Source organism: Heptranchias perlo, chromosome 14 (genome assembly GCF_035084215.1).
Source record: "Heptranchias perlo isolate sHepPer1 chromosome 14, sHepPer1.hap1, whole genome shotgun sequence".
Classification (NCBI taxonomy): Eukaryota; Metazoa; Chordata; class Chondrichthyes; order Hexanchiformes; family Hexanchidae; genus Heptranchias; species Heptranchias perlo.
In genome coordinates this window covers 22,229,927-22,244,713 of record NC_090338.1, presented here as the reverse complement: position 1 = coordinate 22,244,713, position 14,787 = coordinate 22,229,927, and the positions used below count along the sequence as shown (strand labels likewise).

The 14,787-nt window shown below is 44.3% G+C and overlaps 1 protein-coding gene across 1 annotated transcript in view; it reads right to left on the bottom strand.

The window, feature by feature from the left end:
- Positions 1–14,787, bottom strand: part of tenm2a (teneurin transmembrane protein 2a) — a 1,632,827-nt gene that overhangs the window by 132,167 nt on the left and 1,485,873 nt on the right. The window contains exon 12 of the mRNA XM_067996099.1: positions 6,307–6,423. Within this exon, the coding sequence (XP_067852200.1) occupies positions 6,307–6,423 (117 nt within the window). The remainder of the gene's footprint in view (positions 1–6,306; positions 6,424–14,787) is intronic.

Sequence of the window (14,787 nt, the reverse complement as noted above, 5' to 3'; positions counted from 1 at the left end):
TTTATTGCCCATCCCTAATTGCCCTCGAGAAGGTGGTGGTGAGCCGCCTTCTTGAAACGCTGCAGTCCGTGTGGTGACGGTTCTCCCACAGTGCTGTTAGGAAGGGAGTTCCAGGATTTTGACCCAGCGACAATGAAGGAACGGTGATATATTTCCAAGTCGGGATGGTGTGTGACTTGGAGGGGAACGTGCAGGTGGTGTTGTTTCCATGTGCCTGCTGCTCTTGTCCTTCTAGGTGGTAGAGGTCGCGGGTTTGGGAGGTGCTGTCGAAGAAGCCTTGGCGAGTTGCTGCAGTGCATCCTGTGGATGGTACACACTGCAGCCACAGTGCGCCGGTGGTGAAGGGAGTGAATGTTTAGGGTGATGGATGGGGTGCCAATCAAGCGGGCTGCTTTATCTAAGATGGTGTCGAGCTTCTTGAGTGTTGTTGGAGCTGCACTCATCCAGGCAAGTGGAGAGTATTCCATCACACTCCTGACTTGTGCCTTGTAGATGGTGGAAAGGCTTTGGGGAGTCAGGAGGTGAGTCACTCGCCGCAGAACACCCAGCCTCTGACCTGCTCTCGTAGCCACAGTATTTATATGGCTGGTCCAGTTCAGTTTCTGTTCAATGGTGACACCCAGGATGTTGATGGTGGGGGATTCGGCGATGGTAATGCCGTTGAATGTCAAGGGGAGGTGGTTAGACTTTCTCTTGTTGGAGATGGTCATTGCCTGGCACTTATCTGGCGCGAATGTTACTTGCCACTTATGAGCCCAAGCCTGGATGTTGTCCAGGTCTTGCTGCATGCGGGCTCGGACTGCTTCATTATCTGAGGGGTTGCGAATGGAACTGAACACTGTGCAGTCATCAGCGAACATCCCCATTTCTGACCTTATGATGGAGGGAAGGTCATTGATGAAGCAGCTGAAGATGGTTGGGCCTAGGACACTGCCCTGAGGAACTCCTGCAGCAATGCCCTGGGGCGGAGATGATTGGCCTCCAACAACCACTACCATCTTCCTTTGTGCTAGGTATGACTCCAGCCACTGGAGAGTTTTCCCCCTGATTCCCATTGACTTCAATTTTACTAGGGCTCCTTGGTGCCACACTCGGTCAAATGCTGCCTTGATGTCAAGGGCAGTCACTCTCACCTCACCTCTGGAATTCAGCTCTTTTGTCCATGTTTGGACCAAGGCTGTAATGAGGTCTGGAGCCGAGTGGTCCTGGCGGAACCCAAACTGAGCATCGGTGAGCAGGTTATTGGTGAGTTAGTGCCGCTTGATAGCACTGTTGACGACACCTTCCATCACTTTGCTGATGATTGAGAGTAGACTGATGGGGCGGTAATTGGCCGGATTGGATTTGTCCTGCTTTTTGTGGACAGGACATACCTGGGCAATTTTCCACATTGTCGGGTAGATGCCAGTGTTGTCGCTGTACTGGAACAGCTTGGCTAGAGGCGCAGCTAGTTCTGGAGCACAAGTCTTCAGCACTACAGCTGGGATGTTGTCAGGGCCCATAGCCTTTGCTGTATCCAGTGCACTCAGCCGTTTCTTGATATCACGTGGAGTGAATCGAATTGGCCGAAGACTGGCTTCCGTGATGGTGGGGATATCGGGAGGAGGCTGAGATGGATCATCCACTCGGCACTTCTGGCTGAAGATGGTTGCAAACGCTTCAGCCTTGTCTTTTGCACTCACGTGCTGGACTCCGCCATCATTGAGAATGGGGATGTTTGCAGAGCCTCCTCCTCCCATTAGTTGTTTAATTGTCCACCACCATTCACGACTGGATGTGGCAGGACTGCAGAGCTTTGATCTGATCCGTTGGTTGTGGAATCGCTTAGCTCTGTCTATAGCATGTTGCTTCCGTTGTTTAGCATGCATGTTGTCCTGAGTTGTAGCTTCACCAGGTTGGTACCTCATTTTTAGGTACGCCTGGTGCTGCTCCTGGCATGCTCTTCTACACTCCTCATTGAACCAGGGTTGATCCCTTGGCTTGTTGGTAATGGTAGAGTGAGGAATATGCCGGGCCATGAGGTTACAGATTGTGGTGGAATACAATTCTGCTGCTGCTGATGGCCCACAGCGCCTCATGGATGCCCAATTTTGAGCTGCTAGATCCATTCTGAATCTATCCCATCCTCAGTGCGAAGACGGGACTTCATCTCCACGAGGACTGTGCGGTGGTCACTCCTACCAATACTGTCATGGACAGATGCATTTGCGACAGGGAGATTGGTGAGGTCAAGTAAGTTTTTCCCTCGTGTTGGTTTGCTCACCACCTGCCGCAGGCCCAGTCTAGCAGCTATGTCCTTCAGGACTCGGCCAGCTTGGTCAGTAGTGGTGCTACCGAGCCACTCTTGGTGATGGACATTGAAGTCCCCCACCCAGAGTACATTTTGTGCCCTTGCTACCCTCAGTGCTTCTTCCAAGTGGTGCTCAACATGGAGGAGGACTGATTCATCAGCTGAGGGAGGACGGTAGGTGGTAATCCAGAGTCAATGTTGAGGACTCCCAGGGCCACTCCCTCCTGACTGTATATCACTGTACCGCCACCTCTGGTGGGTCTGTCCAGCCAGTGGGACAGGACATACCCAGGGATGGTGATGGAAGAGTCTGGGACGTTGGCTGAAAGATATGATTCTGTAAGTATGGCTGTGTCAGGCTGTTGCTTGACTCGTCTGTGGGATAGCTCTCCCAATTTTGGCACAAGTCCCCAGATGTTAGTAAGGAGGACCTTGCAGGGTCGACTGGGCTTGGTGCTTTGCCGTTGTCGTGTCCGGTGCCTCGTGGTCCGATGCCGGGTGGTCCGTCCGGTTTTATTCTTATTATGACTTTTCGTAGCGAGATTTTACAACTGAGTGGCTTGCTAGGCCATTTAAGAGGGCAATTAAGAATCAACCACATTGCTGTGGGTCTGGAGTCACATATCGGCCACACCGGTTTAGGACGGCAGGTTTCCTTCCCTAAAGGACATTAGTGAACCAGATGGGTTTTTACGACAATCCGGTAGTTTCATGGCCATCATCACTGATACCAGTATTTTAATTCCAGATTTTTATTTAATTAATTGAATTTAATTAATTAATTGAATTTAAATTCGCCAGCTGCCGTGGCGGGATTTGAACTCATGACTCTGGATTTTTTAGTCCAGGCCTCTGGATTACTAGCCCAGTAACATAACCACTATGCTACCGTACCCTTAAGGCAAATAGCATAGATGCCTTTAGGGGGAGAAAGGAATAGAAGGATATGCTGATGGGGTTCGATGAAGAGGGGTGGGAGGAGGTTCGTGTGGAGTTTAAACGCCGGCTTGGACCAGTTCGGCCGAATGGCCTGTTTCTGTGTTGTAAATTCTACGTAACTCTATGTAACCCCCGATGACACTGCCAACCAACTTCCAGTAACACATTTGAATGAACAAAATCATGGCTGACTTGTCTGTTGCTTCATTTTCATAGAATCATACAGCACAGAAGGAGGCCATTCTGCCCATCATGTCTGTGCCGGCTCTTTGAAAGAATTATCCAATCACTCCCACTCCCCTTGCTCTTTCTCCATAGCCCTGCAATTTTCTTTCCTTTTTAAATATTTAGCCAATTCCCATTTGAAAGTTATTATTGAATCTGCTTCCACCACCCTATCAGGCAGTGCATTCCAGATCATAACAACTCACTGCGTAAAAACATTTCTCGTCATCTCCCCTCTGGTCCTTTTGCCAATTATCTTAAATCTGTGCCCTCTGCTTACTGACCCTCCCAGCAGTGGAAACAGTTTCTCCTTTGTGTGTAAGTCATTCATTGATATGCTTCTGAAACTTTTATCCTCCGTTGATGGCTATCCTCATCTTTTAAGAATGACTTACTTCTCAGCTATAAACTCATTGACACATCAGATATTCTTAATATGGAGAGGAGGAAGTCATGTAGAAGGTTGTTTCAGAAACAAAAGATTAAAGAAATCAATAAATGACTCACACACTAAAACGAATCAGCTAACAAGTCAGCTATAACTTCATTCATCTCCATACGCGGGCTGTCTGAGGGCGTCCGACTGGTAGCTGCCCTCAGGAGTTCAACTGATGGCTTAAAAGAGTGACTGAGTGGTTCAGCTGAAGTCTGGTAGCGAGATTGGGCTGAGGCCTAGCAATTGGGATGAAATCTACATCAACTGGCATTTATAAAGCGCCTTTAATGTAGTAAAATTCCCAAGGCGCTTCACAGGAGCGTAATCCGACAAAAACTGACACTGAGCCAAAGAAGAGGCCATTAGGACAGGTGACCAAAAGCTTGGTCAAAGAGATAGGTTTTAAGGAGAGAGAGCTGCAGATATTTAGGAAGGGCATTCCAGAGCTTAGGGCTTAGGCGTCTGAAGGCACGGCTGGCAATGATGGGGTGAAGGAAGTCGGGGATGGACAAGAGGCCAGAGTTGGAAGAACGCAGAGTTCGTGAAGTGTTGCAGGGCTGGAGAAGGTTACAGAGAAAAAGGGAGGGGTAAGGCTATGGAGGGATTTGAACACAAGGATGAGAATTTTATAATGAAGGCATTCGGGGACTAGGACAAATGTGCACCAACGAGCACAGGGGTGACGGGTGAATGGGACATGGTGCGAGTTAGGATACGAGCGGCAGAGTTTTGGATGAGATTAAGTTTATGGAGGGTGGAAGATGGGAGGCTGGCTTGGAGAGCATTGGACTAGTCAAGTCTGGAGGTAACAAATGCATGGATGAGGGTTTCAGTAGCAGATGGGCTGAGGCAAGGGCAGAGATGGGGCTGGTGGTGGAGCTCGGGTGAGAGCTGCACACATTTAAATGAAGGAGAACAGACATAGCCTGGACTGTTGACCATGATGTATGAAAATCTCCTTACTTTTGTTTCCTTGAGAAGGATGAAGCCAGCCTAACAACAGGTGCACCTTGACGAGCCATTTCTTGCTGGGGGCACTTGATAGAATTTGGAAACCACGAAGCCAACAGGCAAAAATAAATATAGATTTCTACTTTTTGGATATTATTTCTACTTAAATTTTAGTTTCAAAAGATGAATTTCCTTAAAAGAGGATTTGATACTAGCAGAGGCCTAAGGCCTGGGAGCAGGTAACTTGCCCAACCTATCAGCTGGGAAGGGAATAATACCTGCAAAAAAATAAAACTAGCAGTGCAACGCAAAAAAGGGTTAAATGCAGCGAGAAGCATGACAGGATTCCCCGATTTTCTACAACCAAAAACATTTAATTAAGTCTGTTCTTGTGTGGAGTATAAAATGTTAGCACAGATCTCAGATAATTATATGTTTAATGGAACACAATTTCCGCTCTTTCCTAGCAGCACGATCGCCAGCTGTACAAGTAACTGCTTTATTAGAATTTTAAAAGAAATAATTCGAACAATTAAAACAAATACATGAATAAATAAGATGTTGCTCACAATGGAGAGCTGTGAAGTTTTCAGGCCTTAGCAACAAAACCCTCATTTATTTATTTTATATTTTAATTTGAGTTAAAAGAGGGGGATGGGAACACCAGTAGGCACAGGAGTGAAGGTTTGAATGATAGCATTTGTTCTGATAGTGTTCCTCTGATCTGACCAATACTGTTCCTTTCCATTGCAAAGTACACATGCTTGATTTTTACTGCAAAGTGGCAGGGCTGTCCTATCCACAATGAGTACTGGAATGAAACGCTACCACTGGTGTTGGTGATCTCTTCAATCTCAGCAGCTGGATAATCCCTGGCACTCTCCTCACCCTTCCGGTTCATAATTGCTCAGCGCACCTGCAGCTAGTGAAAACACCCAGTTGGACATCTTACAAGGAGCCCAAGTTTTCACAACTATTTTAACTTTGGAACTAAAGGAGAAAAATAGAAGTAAAGAGGGGTAGTAGTGTTGTGCCATTGTCTCATCGCTTTACTGGATGTTTGGCAGCGACTTGACGGTGCAGTGAGCTACCAGACCAACAATCTACTAAATGGTGATGGAAGGAAGAGAAGAGCAAAGACAGAAGCAATGAGCAAAGGGAAAAGCATGGTGTTCAATAATCAGCAAGCAGTCACCAGATCCAGTTGCTCCTGAGCACTCGGTAGCAGCCAGTTACAGAAAGGCCTTACTGCAAATCACCTGTTCATGCTTCAAGTTGGAGCACAGCTGAAGTATGCGTGTGAACCGGGAAAGGGGGCCCAAAGAGAGGGGAAAGATATTTAGTTCCTAAAGGGGAACAAAAAATAATTATTTTTCACTGTGCCAAATGTTGATAAGCGATCTAGGTGGGAATTAAAGCACAGCACAGTTGTGTTTCACAGAACAACACGCTAAAGATATATTACCTCTGCCACCAGATGGCGCTATTGTTACATCACTCGGGCCTCCTGTTCTGACTCCGTTTTTAAACATCTGTCCTTCAGCCGGTTGAAGTTGCCAGTTCAAACCAAGGAGGTGCATTGCTTAAGTAGGGAAGGGAGGGAAAAATATTAAAAGTGCTCATTAATATTTAGATGGCGCTTAAAGATATATCTAATATAGAATGACCGTGCTATTTCATTGTAATGAACTGTCGATTATCAGCCAGTAAACCTGCTGTGAAGCAGCTTCTGACCCTTCCTCATTGAACCAATGCACTCCACCACTGTGCTATTCATTACTCACAACGACTTGGCTTTGGTTTCAATGAGATTTCATTCTGAATCTAAAATTGAGATTCTCACTCGGTTTAGTGGCCTGAACCTGAAGTTTACATCACTAAAAACATTGCTCCCCACAATAGATTTCACTACTCGTTAGTAGAAGTCAAAGCCTCAAAATTTTCATCACTGGCTAATAGATTCAACTGTGTTATCAGCCACAAGTTCAAAACAAGACACTGTAGATCATAGGATTTGGCATGAGCCAGTGTGTCAGCTTATGCTATAGTGTGAGACATGAGAGTCAGCCTGGGACACTGTGTTAAATGCAGAAATCAGCCAAAGGCAATGTGTGAGACAAAGGAGGTAACATGTAAGAAGTTGGAATTATACCAATGCATTGTGAGTCAACTCCAGGTGCAGGGCAAAATAGGTGATTCAGTTTGAGATATTGTGAGAGATATGGGAGTCAGACTGAGGTGTAGTGAGAGATATGGGAGTCAGACTGAGGTGTAGTGTGAGATATGGGAGTCAGACTGTGGTGAAGTGTGAGATATGGGAGTCAGACTGAGGTGAAGTGTGAGATATGGGAGTCAGACTGTGGTGAAGTGTGAGATATGGGAGTCAGACTGAGGTGAAGTGTGAGATATGGGAGTCAGACTGAGGTGTAGTGAGAGATATGGGAGTCAGACTGAGGTGAAGTGTGAGATATGGGAGTCAGACTGAGGTGAAGTGTGAGATATGGGAGTCAGACTGAGGTGAAGTGTGAGATATGGGAGTCAGACTGAGGTGAAGTGTGAGATATGGGAGTCAGACTGAGGTGAAGTGTGAGATATGGGAGTCAGACTGTGGTGAAGTGTGAGATATGGGAGTCAGACTGAGGTGTAGTGAGAGATATGGGAGTCAGACTGAGGTGAAGTGTGAGATATGGGAGTCAGACTGAGGTGTAGTGAGAAGTAGACATGAGGTACTGTTTGAGGCATTGAAATCAGCCTGAAGTATTATGGCACAATGCAAGTTGTGGGATTCTTCCCTCATAGCAACATGCGGCCAAAGTACTTTTATCCTTCTGTCACTTATTATTGTGAATCAGAGACGCAGAAAGTGTGTTATAAACTGGATAGTCAGGTGGTGAAGGATAGAATACTAGAGCCCAGTCTTCAGTTGCTTCCAAGCCTTTATTCACAGAGCTCCACATTACACCCACACCACACCCTAGATCAGCTCTCTTATAAATGGATACAAGAGAGTTTCCAATTGATACGCACCACCTGAATACAATTAACACTAATTGATATGAATCACATGGATACACTTAACAAAATGCCTGTAAATCTACATTGTGTAACAATGCTTTCCCTTTTTGAGACATGATACCCGATATATTCAACATCTGTAATACTGAACTATAAATATTGTTGAGTTGATGACTGGTGGGGTGGTGAGGGGGGAGGGACTTGTCGCACCACTTTCAGTTGGCAGCAGTGTCTCATTTTTAAAAAGAGCACACACACATATCAGACAAACCACATCGGTGATCAATCTTACTATGCCCCATAAACTTATCAAAGGCCCAACATGCTGGGATTCCTACTTTACATTATGCTCAATTTTGCTGTCTGTGGGCTTAACCACTCTGCAGCACCTTTGGGCGCTGGGGCTCTGTATTATTGGGTGCTAGACACCTACTACAGGCCTGATGTGCTAAGGGAAGGGCAGTGTGAGCAGCAAATGCAACTATGCACACGTGTCCATCAAGCCACAAAACTCATACAGGTTAGGGGTTAGGGGTTCCTCATCATTTGGTTTTAAAGCCTGAGTGGAGCTCCAAATACTCAGTGGCCATTTAGACTGAGTACTTCAAGGAACACTCATTGGGGGGAAAAAAATACACATCCTAGCAGCTTGGAGCAGTGGTTAGCTTCTCCCTGCTTGTCTGGCTAGGTCAACTCTGTGAGAGCATTAGCTTGCAGCTGGAAGAAGTGTAGCCCCATTGACAAGTCCATCCTTCCAGATCCCATCAATGAGCAAGATTGGCATGCATGTGTGGGGGAGGTTAAGATCGCGAAAGCATGCCACTCACCATTTGCTCACTGACCTCATGCCAAGCACGACAGGGGGGCGTTTTGGTCAGCGGGTAAAGCCCTCAACCCAGGCAGGCAGGCAAGGGCCTCATTGAGATTCCGACAATGCCAATCAGAACCCGACACGAATGTAACTTTGTGCTGCAAGTTGGCGCCTGCTGCTGGCCTCCGGCGCCAAGGAGTAGCAGGGTCAGAGGGGGGCCGTGAGGTAAGTGATTTTTATTTTATTAATGGAGTGCTTCTCTGGGCTTCACAATAAAACCCAAGGCCTTCCTTGGTTCAGGCTTCAATCCCTCCTCCCCCAACTGCGATCGCCTACCGCCTCTCCCCAAACCATTTAGCTGACTGCCGGGGACTGTTCCCGCCGGTCCCTGGCTGCGGCCTCTTGCCGCTTTCGTGTGATTCCCGCCTACAGGCCTCATTGTCCACACAGTGTCTTTCCTCCTCCCCACTACATCATAAGATACCATTATCTACAGGGTGTCTCTCCTCTCCCATACACACGCAATACAGTACCATTGTCTACACAATGTCTCTCCTCCTCCCATACACACACAATAGAATACCATTGTCTACACAGTGTATCTCCTCCTCCCGTACACACACAATAGGGTACCGTTGTCTACACAGTGTCTCTCCTCCTCCCATACACACACAATAGGGTATCATTGTCCACACAGTGTCTCTCCTCCTCCCCCATTCACACAAGATAGAGTACTATTGTCTACACAGTATCTCTTCTCCTTCCCCACCCTCTTACATACACAATAAACGCCCACGAATAAAATAAAAACGGTCATCGACTGGATTTACAGAAATGGGAAATAATTAGTCCTGGGAATTTCACTAAAACAACAGGAATTCTGAGTTCACATGGTCCTTTATTCTGTAAGGACACAGGGAGAAGAAGGACTGGGGACAGGGAATGTCACTGCTGTCTCATACTTTATCTTCCAGAATTCCTAGTGGAATTACTTCCATAAAACATACAAACATATTGTTTACATTTCAAGACCCTTGCTCTGTCCATGACTCATGCCTGATTCACCTCAACTTGTTAAATCAAATGTTTAAAAAAAAATTCAAGTGTCATAATAACAATTTTCTTAAAAAGATACTGCTTAACGTGGATGAGAGACACGGACGGTGAACTCTACACAGGTTCATACCTTGTAATGCTCGGATAATTAAAAGGCAAAATTCGTTAAATCTAGAAATGACAACTGGAAATAAATTTTGGGACCTCTGTATTTACTTACACCTTTCTGCTCACAGCACCCAAAGGAAATAATTAATGGGCATCGTCAGGATCATGGTGCTCATTTGCTCTCGTTTTGAAGAAGTGCATATTTCAACGGGTAAAATAACCAAACACCCTGCTTAAAAATGATTAGTTAGCTATACTCATAAAAAATTAATTTGGGAAAAAGAGGACGTTTGAGCAGTAATGAATTCCTCGGAGTGAAAGGCTGGATAGTACATCATTTTGTAATCGCTGTGTCAGAAATGAGGTAATAATTGAAAACACTGCGGGTGAATAATTGTGCCATTTCACAATGTAAATTTTGCTTTATGGCAGACTGGCAGCTTTTCACTTCCTGGATTTTTTTTTGCTCTTGTAACCTTAGGCATTCATTTCCAAGAAAACTGTCAAACACAGCAGCAGCACTCTAACTGCAGGCCAAGCGTCAGACTCTCACTTGGGGGTCTTGAGATCAAATCCTCACCAGAACAATTGAAACATATAAAATTCTTAGAAGCCTTGACAAGGTAGATGCTGAGGGGCTGTTGCCCCAGGCTGGAGAGTCAAGTACTAAAGGTCATAGTCTCAAGTTAAAGGGTTGGCCATTTAGGACCGAGATGAGGAAATTTTTTTTCACTTAGATGGTTGTGAATCTTTGGAATTCCCTACCCCAGAGGGCTGTGGCTGCTCAGTCGTTGAGTATATTCAAGACTGAGGTCGATGGCTATTTGGACATTAAGGGAATCAAGGCATATGGGGATCGGTGGGAAAATGGAGCTGAGGTAGAGGATCAGCCATGATCTTATTGAATGGCAGAGCAGGCTCGAGAGGCCATCTGGTCTACTCATGCTTCAATTCTTACGTTCTTGGAACAAATGGACCTGGGCGCAAATCCCTTGCCAAATGTCAGATTTCAATCTAGAAGGGCCTGGGTTCATATCCCTGGTTAGAGCTTGGACTCCTTTCTAGATAAGCCCTGGTTTAAACCCAAAAGCAAGTGGTATGGGCAGGAAGACTATTAATGGTCTGTCCACCAGGCAGATATTTCATGTGTTCCAATTGCCAACCAACACAATCCTGATAATAAGCGAGCAACATGTAGCGTATTACAATACTAGCTCAAATCCCTTGTTGAAGGTTGGATTCTAGTCTAGATGGGCCTGGCTTAAAATGATTGGTTGAAGGGTGGGCTCATCCAGATCAGGCCTTGTTTCCAGTTTCTCTTTGAGAGCTGGACTCCCATCAAAGGTGCACATGTTCAAATCCCATCCTCCACTTTTACAGTTTAAGTACTCGAGTGCTGCATTATAATACTCCCATCTATATAATACCGTGTGTTTTTAGGGTACAACCGTTCTCGAATAACGTTGTTGCTCAATAATGGCGACCACAAACCGTTGTGCCAAAACTGATGAGCAAAAGGACCCTACTCAAAATTGGTGGGGCTATCTGAGCTTCCCTGCATTGTGACGCCTGTTTATCACCTATATTAGGAATAGGCTAGTTTCAGAGTTCAAGGTGGCTTGGAATAGTCCTATCTTTTTTGTCTCTCTCATGTTTCTTGCTATAAATGTGTGAAGAGGAGGCATTATTTTATACAGCTCCTTCAGGCAGCTTGTTTTTTGGTGGGGGGGGGGGGGGGCGAGGAACTCATAGGCACGATGGTCAGTAAGGTGGGTGGGGGCATCCCCGGGCTCAGATGAATGGACTGACATAAGGCCACCAGGGGCACAAGGGGCATGGAAGACATCAGAACCATGGAGCAAGGGAAGGGTAGGGGCAGAAAACAGGAGGGAAAGGGGTTAGAGGCTTGGGAAAAAAATGATGAGTCAATGATAATTGACTATTATATTCCCTAATTACTAAATAGCAGTATTTTGCTTGTTGCTATGCCACTTAGGAACACACATACACCATCCTCTCGATACATTATAAAGAGGCCATGTTTCATGGAGAAATTCATTTGAACAAATAAGAAGATTGCAAGGAAAATCAAAATTGGAGAAGGATAAAAACACAGTGGTGTCCACCCACAATTAATTTAGGTGAAAAAGGCCGACCTTTCAAATAGTGTTTGATCAACTTTTGACCAAAGGACTCGAATAAGATAACACTGAGCCCTTTAAATATAGGGCAAAACACAGATCAGAGTGTTACTGAAAGGAGAAATGTCATGGCTACCACAACAGACCGTATTTCCATCTGTGAGATTGACCAGATAATTTCCAAGTGAATCTGGCTCCCACGAATTCTATTTGTAATACTTGTAACAGGTTTCCAACTGAAAAGTACCCTTTAGCTGCAGTGCATCTAATGAGCAGTTTTATTTTTTCAGCAACCTAAGAAAATCAGCTGAAGTCTTTTTTTGATATCACTTTGTAATTGTGGAAACAGAATTTTTATTTTCACTTTTATATCCTCCATGAGTGACATAAATATTGAATGGCTGCCAATTGGTTCCAATGGCACTTCAATTGGGGGCTTCAGGCAGTCTCATTTGTTAGTCATTTGAGCCCTGAGATTGAATTATTGCCTGTGATCTCCTACCACCATCTTTGTCTTTCAATATATAGATATCAACCTTTGCTGTAGTCTCACTGTTTCGTTTGTTCCTCTGCCACTGGGTGATGATGCAAAATGACAGTGTGGTAAAGGGCAGTTACACATTGAAGGGTTGAGCTAAATTGACAAAAAACCCCAAATGTGTATCAATTTTGTCTCAATATTGAGGTGTCTTATGTCCTTGAAGCATGATCCAGCCTGTAATTCTATGCAATACACAGTGCTGGAGTTTGTGGGGGAGAGGCTGATACTGCTTGTGGCAAGTGTTTGTTCATTTTGTGCAGCGATGGTGGGCAATGACAAACTGGAACTGACGTGTTGATGTATCATGTGATTTGAAGTGAAGTGCTATTGGGTTTTATTTGACTGCATGCTATAGACAATACTGTATCACATATATTACATATAGGATACAAGAGAGACAGGAGTGGATTACAAGGGAGTACTGAATTAGAGAGGTTCGGATGGCATCATAAACCACATCAGCAAAGCTAAAGTAATTTGTTAATCATCTTGAATTATTCCCCATTATCCTCTGTCAGACACTGGTAGTTTTAAATCTTATATATGTATGGATTTTACTTCTACTATTGCCACTTCTTTGCTCTCCCTGCTTTCAATCCTTTTTCATTGCTGCCGTTGGGTGATCAGGCAAAATTATATGTGATTGCAGAATATTGAGTCACAATACAAAATAAAATGGGACCTCACAGAATACTGTGTTGTTTCAATAGTCAATTACAAATGTATTTACTGTCCATACAAAGTTACAAACTTACATTACTCTATTACCCCATTTGTGCTGTTATTTTCTTCAAATAAAATGAACATGGGTGGGAAAAGCAACAAATTAAGAAAATGAAACAAAAACAAATTACTCACAGGTAGTTGATGTTATTCGTTATTAGAGAAATGAGTTTGTACCTAGTTTAATGTCTAATTGCTCACACAGGTTCATCATAGGAGGTTCCCAAGAGCTTTAAATGCAAGAAAGTCACTAATCTCAAGGAAACAAAAACAGCGTATACCGATCTCCAGCCTTACCTCTCACTCCCAGGAGCAAACATGCTACCTAGCAACCAGCAATTCAACATTTTGTCTCCTTGTTGCTTTGGTTATTCTCCCTGCTGTACGATAGCTGACATACAGATTTTTTTTTTGAAATTATAGATCTCTTCAAACTAAGTCATTTTTTTGGGAGGGATTTTGAGAGAAAAGTGCTGTTATTACACCTTTGTTTTATAGTATTTACCAAGACAATTACAGTCAGCCTACCACCAGCTGTGTCCTTCAAAAATAAAAGTCTAAAACCGGAAGCCTGATGTAATCCCACATGTAATGGAAAAACTCAATTGTATTTCAAAAGCACCACTCGTCATTCCTAAGCTTCGTCTTCCTTATGCGATTGTTCACTGTAGAGGTAAAGGTCTTGTTCGTTTTAACAGTCATATTCCTTTTCTATAACTAATGTACGACACACGAATCAATGGATATTCAGGGCTTTGCCAGCTCGCAATGAAAGGCATTCAGAAAAACAGTGTATTGTTGAGACAAATAGCATATACTTTTTGATTCTTTGTGATCTTCGGTGAGTAATGATTTATAACATCTATTCTTGCCCCTTCCCTATTTTACGATTTACTCTCTTCCCTTCTTTAGGTTCTCCCTCCCTATGCAAGATATTGGGCAAGCAATCTGTTTTGATCCCTCTGCTTTTGAACTAGCTGCTGGGAGCTTAATGAGATTGGTAAAGGCTAGCTTGCCCACTGTTCTATTTCCCTCTCTGGGAATGTGCCTTGCCACCCCTGCTCCCCTCCTGCACATGTCTGAGACAGACTGGGCTTAGGCAAGGAAATTATGACATGGACAACCATATTCTATGCTCACCTTAAAATCCAGGCTTGACATTACCCAATCACAATGTCTTGATTTATCTCATATTTTCTCTTATTTTCCTCAACCTTAGTGACGTCTTATACTATTAACTCAATAGCAAAAACATGACACAGCTAGATAATACACAAACATGGGAGCTTGCCCTGTGCTCTAACTTGTGCAGAAGATGAGCATTAATGGGTACCTAAGGGTTTTTCAGTGAGTTATTTGGCCACCCAAAAAAACTTGTAGTGTACAATAAATTGTTCAATAACCTTTTTATAGAATGGAACACACTCTTATATTGATTAAAAAATAAGATTAACCTCTAGGGCCTGGGAGTGTGGGAATATTTTTACACAAGGTGGCAGAGATAAACAGTCAGAATGTAATGGCAGGGATGACATTCCAATAGTGCACATT